Source organism: Aedes albopictus, chromosome 2 (genome assembly GCF_035046485.1).
Source record: "Aedes albopictus strain Foshan chromosome 2, AalbF5, whole genome shotgun sequence".
NCBI lineage: Eukaryota > Metazoa > Arthropoda > Insecta > Diptera > Culicidae > Aedes > Aedes albopictus.
Genome location: NC_085137.1, coordinates 93,962,210 through 93,973,379, shown reverse-complemented (window position 1 = coordinate 93,973,379; position 11,170 = coordinate 93,962,210). Strand labels below are relative to the sequence as shown.

The 11,170-nt window shown below is 44.9% G+C and overlaps 1 protein-coding gene across 1 annotated transcript; it reads left to right on the top strand.

Moving 5' to 3' along the window:
- The first annotated feature begins 2,792 nt into the window (after nucleotides 1-2,792).
- LOC109416204 (serine protease snake) lies at nucleotides 2,793-3,957 on the top strand. Its single transcript, XM_019690189.3, has 3 exons — nucleotides 2,793-2,917; nucleotides 2,993-3,013; nucleotides 3,074-3,957. Exons 1-3 carry the CDS (start codon nucleotides 2,857-2,859, stop codon nucleotides 3,916-3,918), a joined length of 927 nt encoding a protein of 308 aa, XP_019545734.3. The 5' UTR covers nucleotides 2,793-2,856; the 3' UTR covers nucleotides 3,919-3,957.
- Nucleotides 3,958-11,170: the final 7,213 nt, after the last annotated feature.

Genomic DNA, 11,170 nt, shown 5'->3' with positions numbered 1-11,170 from the left:
AATTTAAAAATTTTTGTATGGACAAAAGTCTACGAGGGGGGAGGGGGGGTCTGAGATGGACAAAATTTGGTCTACGTGGTTTATGAACAGCCCCTCACTGCAATAGGAGCAGTCATCGATTGCGAGAAAGCGATGCATTTAAGAAGCTGAACGTCGATGATCGCTGGCGCAGGATTCGTGAGCTGAAGCTGTGTCAAAGCTGTTTGTTCAGCCATGGTCGGAGAGCGTGCCAAATTCGAAAGACTTGCGACATCGAAGGTTGCCAGTATAACCATCATAAACTTCTACACTCTTCTGGAGGACCCCCAAAGCCCTCAGCCCCACCTGCTCAGGTGGCTGAAAACCATACTCATCGTCAATCTACATCCTCGACGTTATTTCGAATCGTCCCAGTGACTCTGTATGGACGAAGCAGCTCGATCAACACCTTTGCCTTCCTCGATGAGGGATCAGACGTTAAGAATGCGTTCAACAGCGTCGGCTGGACCGCCATTGAGTGCGCAATACACCACCTAGGAGTCCCGGTTAGCCTATGCCGGATATTGGAGAGCTACTTCCAGAATAGAGTGCTAATTTATGACACCGAGGAAGGCGAGAGGAGCTACAAAATCACCGCAGGGGTACCGCAGGGGTCCATCTTGGACCCGGTACTATGGAACGCGGCGTATGATGGCGTATTGAGGCTCAAACTTCCACCGGGCGTAAAGCTGGTCGGCTTCGCCGATGATATTACCCTCGTGGTATACGGCGAGTCGATAGAGGAAGTGGAACTGACAGCAACTCACGCAATTGGCATAGTGGAGGATTGGATGAGGTCGAGACATATGGCACTCGCGCACCACAAAACGGAGGTGGTGGTGGTAAACAACCGCAAGTCTGAACAGCAGGCAGTGGTCACCACAGGTGGATGCACGATCAGCTCTAAGCGCTCACTGAAGCAATTGGGGGTCATGATCGACGATAAGCTGAAATTCGGAAGCCACGTAGAATATGCCTGCAAAAAGGCAAGCATGGCGATAATGGCATTGTCAAAGATAATGTCAAACAGCTCGGCAATAGTCTCGAGTAAGCGTAAGCTGCTCGCGGCAGTAGCGGTCTCCATACTACGGTATGGCGCCGCTGCATGGTCGAAGGCGCTAGTGGTTAACCGAAACGTGAAGCGACTTGAGAGTACCCACAGGCTGATGTGCCTTAGGGTGGTGAGCGCATACCACACGGTCTCAAAGGACGCGGTATGTGTGCTAGCGGGCATGATGCCCATAGCTTTAGTGGTGGCAGAGGATGAAGAATGCTTCGAGTGACGCGGCATAAGAGGCGCGAGGCGTATCGCCAGAACCTCGTCTATGCTGAAGTGGCAGAGCGAATGGGATTCCTCCAGCAAGGGTAGATGGACACACAGGCTCATACCGAGCGTGTCCAAGTGGACGAGCAGGCCCCATGGCGAGGTGAATTTTCACTTGACTCAATTTCTGTCAGGCCATGGGTGCTTTAGGTGGTATCTGCACAGATTCGGACACGCAGGCTCCCTCGCATGTCCGGAGTGTGCAGACTGCGACGAGACCGCGGAGCATGTGCTCTTTGAATGTCCACGTTTCGTGGAGCAAAGGTCGAGTATGCAGGAGGTATGCGGTAGAGATATCACGCTTGACAACATTGTTGAAAGAATGTGTATGGGGGCGGACAAATGGGACTCCGTTACTTCCACGGTTTCTCGAATCGTACTTGAACTACAGAGTAAATGGCGAGCCGAACAACAGCTAGTTGAGTTGGCCCCCCTTCCCCATCCAGGAGCTTGAGTTCAACGGGTAGTCTAAGTACTAGCCAGGACCCGAGCCTCCAGGGGAGAGTGAACAACTTAAGGCGGTAGCTGGTGGAACGCTTACTATTAGAGTGTACTCATGTACGGTCCCCCCCTTCTCGAAGTCATCCCTAACGGGCGTACCGCGAAGGTAAGGAAGAGAGAGAATGAGTTTTTAGTGGGTCGATCCCCGCATCACCCGAGGAACCACCTCTTGGGTATCTGTTGCAGATTTTCTCTTTCTATAAAAAAAAACACCTAAACCCCCTCCCTCCACTTGCGCACGGGCTTGCCTTGTGGATAAGGTTTTGGATCGCCACTCCGGAGGTGGCGGGTTCTCGTAGGGAACTTTCCTCGACTTCCTGGATTTAGTGTATCATTGTGCTTGCCTAACAATGTTCAAAGTCATGCAATGGCAGGCAAAGAAAGCCTTTCACTTCAATTAATAACTGCGTAATAAGTGCTCAAGAACAGTGAGTTTGAAGTGTTGCATGACAAGTTCCAGTGGAAACGTATAGTCACAAAGAAAAAGAAGATCTATTCGTAAAGTAGCATAGTGGGATTTCCTAGATCACAAAATACCGGTTCCATTTATTCCACATTGCAGACGAAGCGAGTCATTTGAAGTGATTTTTGCTGTTCCAATAGATCGATCTTTTGCTTGTATGTACCTAATTCAAGTGCCTATCAGTAAGCTATAGATGGGGTCGATTCAGTAATCCACAGGAATAAATACGTTTCTATTCCAGATGAGAATTTACTGCAGCTCTCTAGCGACTTGAATGACTAATCGTACACGGTAACATGAAATTACAAGAAGCGTGTCAGAAATTACTGATTTACTAACCACCTATCACGTACAGTCTCGCGGCACTCACTCATATATAAAACTGACTCTCAATCTTATGGTGCGCAAAACTCCGCCACAGTGTCTAACTTGTAACAAGCGTGTAAACAAACGAGAAAAGAAACAACGAATACAATTTCGAAACCGGTCAGTTCGCATCAGTCATAACAACGTAGCGGAGCGGTTCTCATGCTCGTAAGAAATCGTCGACATGATCACTTGGTTTTTTCGTGCTTTTGCATTCCTCGCGTTGTTTTTGTCGCTAGTTCAAGGTAAAGCGCGATTGTGTCCAACCGCATAGATCTTCTTGATTGTTTTTATACACAGTAATGTTAATTCACTTGCAGGTCAGCGTCTATCTAAACGAAGTAAGTTTGAGTGGTGAATTTGGTTTGTGATCGTAACTAAAAGAAGCGCACTTCTTGCAGAATGTTCGGAGTTTCGCGAGCAGACGATTCAGAGGGCGCAATTCATCTACCTGCTACCGAAACCCGATCCGATTTTGGTGGAGATATTCAACTGCTCCAAGACTGTGAACCTTATTATCAACGGAGAGGACGCCAAACCGGGAGAGTTTCCTCACCAAGCGTTGATCGGATGGAGATCCAAGACAAACCCTAGGAAGTATGATTTCCTGTGTGGTGGTTCACTGATTAGTGAACGGTTCGTGCTAACTGCAGCTCATTGCTTTATACCTGGACGACCGCAAATCGTGCGACTAGGGGAAAATGATCTGACGAACGATAATGACAACCAGGAAGACTATGAGATTGAAGACTATACTCTTCACCCAAAGTACAAATTCTCAGCTTCGTATCATGACATTGCGCTGATCAAACTGGCAGAAGACGTAACGTTCTCGTTTTTTGTTCGGCCGGCTTGTCTGTGGGATACAATGGCAATGAACGTCACAAAAGTAGTTGCCACCGGATTTGGGTTCACTGAGGAACTGAAAATGTCCGACATACTGCAAAAGGTTCCGCTGGATCTGTTCGCCAAGGACGAATGTGTGCAGCAATACGCCGGTCAGCGAAAGTTCAAGCAGGGCATCATCGATCAGCAGCTTTGCATTGGTAGCGAACATGAGGAACGGGACACCTGTCAGGGCGATTCCGGAGGTCCGGTTCAGGTCATAACGGAAACCAACGGTTGCATCCACCATGTGCTCGCTGTAACCTCAGCGGGATCATTTTGCGGAGTTGGACGTTCGCCTGCAGTTTATACGAGGGTGGCCAGCTACATCGATTGGATCGAAAGCATCGTTTGGAAATAGTGACCGACTTTTCGAAATATATATAAATTTTAACTCAGACTCCGCATATGATGCATTTTCCGTTATATTTTATTTGAAATTACCAGAGTGCACACAAACTGTAAAACGGGGGAAAAATTGAAGTAGAAAAACAATCTGGTAAATCGATACTAATCCAAATACCACACTGGAAGCAGATCTTTCTCCCTCGTTCCAGCAGTCACAGCAAATGCACTGTCCCATATTTCAAAAGCAATTGCAACCATTCAGAGTCCTGATCACGGTTGGTTTGTAATCGATTTTCATTGAAAATAAATCATTTGCATTCGTGTTTTGTAGTTGAAACCGAAGTAGTTTCCTGAATAGTAGAAAACTCATAGAAACAAAAGTAATCGATATTTTGGAAGTTAGGGATATTTGAAAGTAGCGCTACTTACTAATGTTGTTTTATCAAAAAACCGTTTGTTTATTTATCTGCTGTTTTAGTTATCCATGTTTGGGATACCAGCGATTATTTTTCAGGTTTATCCTTAAGTAATCAAATTAAAAAACACCACCTTCAGTGGGCTTTTGGAAATTTATACCTTACCTAACCGGTCAGGCTAAGGCCGGGGTGGCCTCTGCTGTACATAGTAGCCGCCTCCATTCCACTCGGTCCATGGCTGTTTGTCTCCAGTTCCGCACTCTGCGTAGGGTCCGCAGATCGTCCTCCACTTGGTCGACCCACCTAGCTCGCTGCGCTCCACGTCTTCTTGTACCGGTCGGATGACTCTCGAGAACCATTTTAGTCGGGTTGCTCTCCGACATCCTGATGACGTGACCCGCCCACCGTAGCCTCCCGATTTTCGCGGTATGGACGATGGTTGGTTCTCCCAGCAGCTGATGCAGCTCGTGGTTCATTCGCCTTCTCCAAGTCCCGTCTTCCATCTGCACTCCGCCGTAGATGGTACGCAACACCTTCCGTTCGAAAACTCCAAGGGCGCGTTGGTCCTCTGCACGTAGGGTCCATGTTTCGTGCCCATAGAGGACGACCGGTCTAATCAGCGTTTTGTAGATGGTTAACTTCGTGTTACGGCGAACTTTATTCGATCGTAGAGTTCTGCGGAGTCCAAAGTAAGAACGATTTCCTGCCACAATGCGCCTCTGAATTTCTCTGCTGGTATCGTTGTCGGCGGTCACCAGTGAGCCCAAGTACACGAATTCTTCAACCGCCTCGATTTCATCACCGTCGATATGAATTCGGGGTGGCGGGCGCGGTGATTCCTCCCTGGAGCCCTTTGCCATCATGTACTTTGTTTTCGACACATTAATGACTAATCCGATTCGCCTGGCTTCACTCTTTAGTCGGATGTACGTTTCCGCCATCGTCTCAAATTTACGAGCAATAATATCAATATCATCGGCGAAACCAAGCAGCTGAACGGACTTCGTGAAGATCGTCCCACTCGTGTTTATCCCCGCTCTTCTTATTACACACTCCAAAGCAATGTTGAACAGCAAGCACGAAAGACCATCACCTTGCCGTAACCCTCTGCGAGATTCGAAGGGACTCGAGAGTGTCCCTGATACTCGAACTACGCACATCACTCGATCCATCGTCGCCTTGATCAACCGTATCAGTTTATCCAGGAATCCGTATTCGTGCATAATCTGCCATAGCTGTTCTCGATCGATTGTATCATACGCCGATTTGAAATCGATGAACAAGTGATGTGTGGGCACGTTGTATTCGCGGCATTTCTGCAACACCTGGCGGATGGCGAACATCTGGTCCGTTGTAGCGCGTTCACCCATAAATCCAGCCTGATATTGCCCCACGAACTCTCTTGCAATCGGTGATAGACGGCGGCATAAAATTTGAGAGAGTATCTTGTAGGCAGCGCTCAGTAGTGTGATCGCGCGGTAGTTCCCGCAATCCAACTTGTCGCCCTTTTTGTAGATGGGACACACGATACCTTCCATCCATTCCTCCGGTAATACTTCCTCCTCCCAAATCTTGGTAATGACCCAGTGTAGTGCTCTCACCAGTGCTTCTCCACCGTATTTTAGAAGCTCGCTTGGTAGTTGATCTGCTCCAGCGGCTTTGTTGTTTTTCAACCGGCCAACCTCCTCCTCAATCTCTTGAAGGTCAGGGGCCGGAAGTCTTTCGTCCTGTGCACATACTCCTAGATCTGTTACCACGCCACCTTCGCTACTTGCAACGTCGCCATTGAGGTGCTCATCGTAATGCTGCCGCCACCTCTCGACCACCTCACGCTCGCTCGTGAGAATATTCCCGTGATTATCTCGGCACATGTCGGCTTGTGGCACAAAGCCTCTGCGCGAGCGGTTCAGCTTCTCGTAGAACTTTCGTGTGTCCTTAGCGCGGTACAGCTCTTCCATCGCTTCGCGATCTCGTTCTTCCTGCTGGCGCTTCTTCATCCGGAAGACTGAGTTCTGCCTGTTCCGCGCCTGTTTGTAACGTGCCTCATTCGCTCTCGTACGGTGTTGCAGCATTCTCGCCCATGCTGCATTCTTCTCGTTTTTCAACTGTTCACATTCGCCGTCGTACCAGTCGTTCCTGTGATTCTGAGTCGCAAAGCCTAGTGCTGTAGCCGAGGTACTACCTATGGCGGATCGGATGTCCCTCCAGTCATCTTCAAGTGTAGCTGCGCCAAGCTGCTCTTCCGTTGGTAGGGCCACTGCTAACTGCTGCGCGTAGTCTTGAGCCACTTCTACGTTACGAAGTTGCTCGATGTTGAGCCGCGGCGTTCGACTTCGACGCGTGGTGATAACTGTCGAAAGTTTTGAGCGCATGCATACAGCGACTAAGTAGTGATCCGAATCTATATTCGCACTGCGGTATGTGCGGACGTTGGTTATATCTGAGAAGAATTTACCGTCGATTAGAACGTGGTCGATTTGGTTTTCTGTTTGATGGTCGGGTGATCTCCAGGTGGCTTTGTGGATATCTTTGCGGGGGAAGAAGGTGCTTCGGACTACCATACCACGGGAGGCTGCAAAGTTTACGCATCGCTGGCCGTTATCATTCGATACGGCGTGCAGGCTGTTTCGCCCGATTACCGGTCTGTACATTTCCTCCCTTCCTACCTGCGCGTTCATGTCGCCGACAACGATTTTCACGTCACGCGGCGAGCAACCATCGTATATTTGCTCTAACTGCGCGTAGAACGCTTCTTTCTCGTCATCGGGTCTCCCTTCGTGTGGGCAGTGGACGTTGATGATGCTGTAGTTGAAGGAACGGCCCTTAACTCTCAACATGCACATCCTTGCGTTAATCGGCTGCCACCCGATCACACGTTGTCGCATCTTGCCCAACACTATAAATCCTGTTCCCAGTTCATTGGTGGTGCCACAGCTTTGGTAGAAGGTAGCCGCTCGATGCCCGCTTTTCCACACTTTCTGTCCAGTCCAACAAAGTTCCTGCAACGCCACGATGTCGAAGTTGCGGGGATGTAGTTCGTCGTAGATTATCCTGTCACATCCTGCGAAACCTAGTGACTTGCAATTCCATGTTCCAAGTTTCCAATCGTAGTCCTTATTTCGTCGCGTGGGTCTTTGCCGATTGTATCGAGTCGTATTTTCTCCTATGTTATTCGCAATGGGGATTTTTACGGGTGGCTTATTGGGCCTACGCCAACACTCCTGTCTCGCCGGAGGGCCATCGTGCCAGTTCTGTTTAACGTCCCAACCAACACTAGGACGACCACGCTGATGGGGCTACCACCTTGGATCTAGCTGGGCGTGGTGCAGCGTTTCTTACTCAGCCGCTGGATGCCAGAACAGACGCTGTTTGAGCCGCACCTCCTTGGTGAACAGACACTCGGATCGTACTTCCTCAATCTAGCTGAAGTCAGAAGGACAACAGTGCCCAGGCTGCACTACCAGCTAAGCACACAACTCTTAGCTGGCGGTCTTTGTCATCGCTTGACCCGTGGAAGCACGAGGTAGGAACTTGTGAGGACCAGAGCTATATTGGATGCTCTCCTTATCGACTCACCGTTTTGCAGCGTTTTGCAGAAATTTATAATACACTACAAAAAAAAAATCTTCAAACATTTATTTCGATACAATTTTTTAAATAGTCCTTTCAGGTTTCTGTCATAATTTGAAATCATTCCTACGAGTGTTTGCCCCCAACACCATGAAAGTAATATTGCGGATTTTCCAATTACCTACTATTCTTACGAGTACTGCTACACTGCCCCTATTCGCATAACAGTCCCATGTTTGCTGGGTTTCCTATTCACATGGGACTGTTGTGCGAATGGGCGCAGTACAGCAAGTTGTTAAAAACCAATCTATCAGTAATTTCCACAGACGTACTGCAGAAGATTTCAATTGGTTCAAACCATTTTTTTCAACAACCTGAATGGAGCTATGGAGCTGTCCATAAACCATGTGGTCAGATTTCCTCAAGAGTTCCCCCACGATTTTCTCCAGAAATTCCTCCAGGAGTTTCTCCACTAATTCATCCAGTAGTTTCTCCAGCAATTCTTCCAAAAGTTTCTTCAGAACTTTCGAGATTCCTTCAGGGATTTCCCTAGCAGTTCTTCCAGGAATTTCTCCAGAAATTCTATAAGGAATTTCTCCAGGAAGTCTTTCAGGAATTTCGCCAGGTATTCCTCAAGAAATTTCTTCAGAAATTCTTCCAGGAACTATTTAGGAATTGCTCAAACACAAACTAAGGGAGATTGTCCAATATGAGAAAATTCCTAGAATAAGAAATTATATTAAATTCCATTAAGAAATTCCAGAAATCCCTTTCTTGGATTTTATGCTTGGCTTCTCCCATCAATTTCTTTAGGAATTTATCCAGAAAATTCTTCACAAATTCTTCCAGGAGTTCTAATGGAATTTTCACAGGACATCCTTCGGCAACTGTTCCAAGAATTTGTTCTGACGTTTTCCAAGAACTTCTACTCAATATTCTCTCCTAAAGCGTCCCTCATTAATTGACACCAGGAATTGCTGAAAATCTACCAGAAATACCACCAAAAGTTCCACCAGGAATACCTTCGGAAATTTCGGCAAAATTCCTTCGAAATTTTCAAGAATTTCCAAGAACTCATTCAGTTATTCTACCTGGAAATGTTCCAAAATCCTGGAATTTTTCTAAGAGCTTCTCAATGAACATCTTTAAATATTTCTTCAGGATTTTATCCAAAAATTTCTCCAATATTATCTCTTGAATTTTTTTAGATATTCATTCAGTTTTTTTTTTAAATTCCTCCAGAAATTTCTTTAGAATAATCTTTAGGAGTTCTTCTAGGAATTTTACCAGAAATTCCTCCGGGAAATTTTCAACGGATTTCTTAAACCATTGCGCCAAGAGTTCCTCCATTCAGACATCCTTCAGAAATTCCAGCATGAATGTCTTCAGAAATTCCTCTAGAAACTCTATTAAGAATTTCTCGTAGAATTCCTGCAAGATTCCGTACTGGAATTTCTTCACGAATTCAAACAGTAAATTTTCAGACATTTTTTTTTTAATTATTCATTTGAGAACTTCTCAAGGAAATTCTTCAGGAATTTCCCCATGAATTCTTTCAGAAACATCTCTAGATATCATTTCATGAATCCCTCCAGGATCTTCTGTAGAAATACTTCCAGAAGAAACTTCAGGAATTTCTTTATGTATTTCTTCATGAATTCATTATAATCAAATCAATTAAGAATTTCGCCATGAATTCCTTTTGGAATTTCTCCAGAAATTATTCGCTATTTCTCTAGAAATTTCTTCAGAAATTCTTTGTGATTTTTTAAGGGTTTTCGCGTTTGTCTAAGAATTCCTTAAAAGGGTTTTATTGCAAAGTTCCACAAAAAAATCCTTTAAATATGTCCTGGAATTTCTCAAGTATTTTTTTATTGAAATGTTACTGAAACTCCACCAGGAATTTGTCCAGGAATGTCTCCATGAATTCCTCTAGAAATTCTTGTCGGTATTTTTTCAGGAATTCTTCCTTCAGGAATTCCGTAACACGAACTTCATCAGAAATTTTATCAAAAATTCCTTTGGGCATTCCTCAAAGAGGTCTTCTTGGATTTTTACAGAAAATCCTTCTGGAATTTCTCCAGAAATTTTTCCCAGGACTCCTCCAACAATTCGTGCAGGAATTTCTTCTGGAATTTGTCCAAAAAATTTCCCTAATAAACTTCAAGAAACTTCCCCAGGAGTTTCTCCACAAATTCTTCAATGAATTCCTCCAAGAACTTCTCCAGGATTTCCTTCAGAAATACCTCAAGGAATTCCTCCAAAAATTTCTCCAGCTATTCCTTTATGTATTTTTCTAAGAACATGAATTTTTTTTTGGTCAATTCATTTTAGAATTCGACAGGAGTTCCTTTTGGTGTTTCTTTCGGAATTCCGTTTGAAAATTTTTCATCCAATGTCAAGTTCCACCAGAAATTGCTTTAGGAATTTCTTCAGAAATTTTTAGGAATTTCTCTATGAATTCCGTTAGGAATTTCTCTATGAATTACGTTAGGAATTTCTTTCAGAATTCCTCAAAAAAATTCTGGGAGTTGCACCAGAAATTCCTTTGAGAATTTCTTCAGGAATTCCTCTGGTAACTTCATTGGGAAATTCTTCAATAATTTCTCCAAAACTTTTGCGACAAAAACCCGTCCATGAATTTCTCCAGGAATTCATGCAGGTGCCTCTTTGGGAATTCTTAAAAGATTGTTTTTTGGGAATTTATCCAGGAATTCTTTCAAGATTCTTTCTCCAAGAATTTTTTCAGGAATTCCTCTATTAAGTTGTCCAAGATCTCCATCAGGAATTACTTCAATAATTGCTTTTGGCATTCCTCCAAGATTTTTTTTGCAGGCAATCTTTCGGGAAATTTTCCAAGCGTTCATGCTGGAAGTCTCCTTGAATTTCTCCAGAAATTTCTCCAGAAATTCTTCCATGAATTCCTCCGAGAATTTATCCAGGAATTTCATCAGAATTAACTCCTGCAATTCCTTCATAAATTCTTCCTGACCAATTTAATCCAGACTTTCTCCGAGAATTTCTGCAGCTATTTCTCCCAGGAATTTCTCAAGGACTTCTCCAGAAATGTTTCAGGAGTTCTTATAGGAATTTCGTAAGCAATTTCTCTCGGAATTACGTAAGAAATTTCTCCTATGATTTTTTCGGAAGTTGCACCAGAAAACCATTAAGGATTTTTTCTCGGAAATTTTCAGGAATTTTTTTAGTAATCGTGTCAGGAAATTCCTCAGATATTTCCCTTAATATTTTTCCAGAAATTTCTCCATGAAATCATCTAGA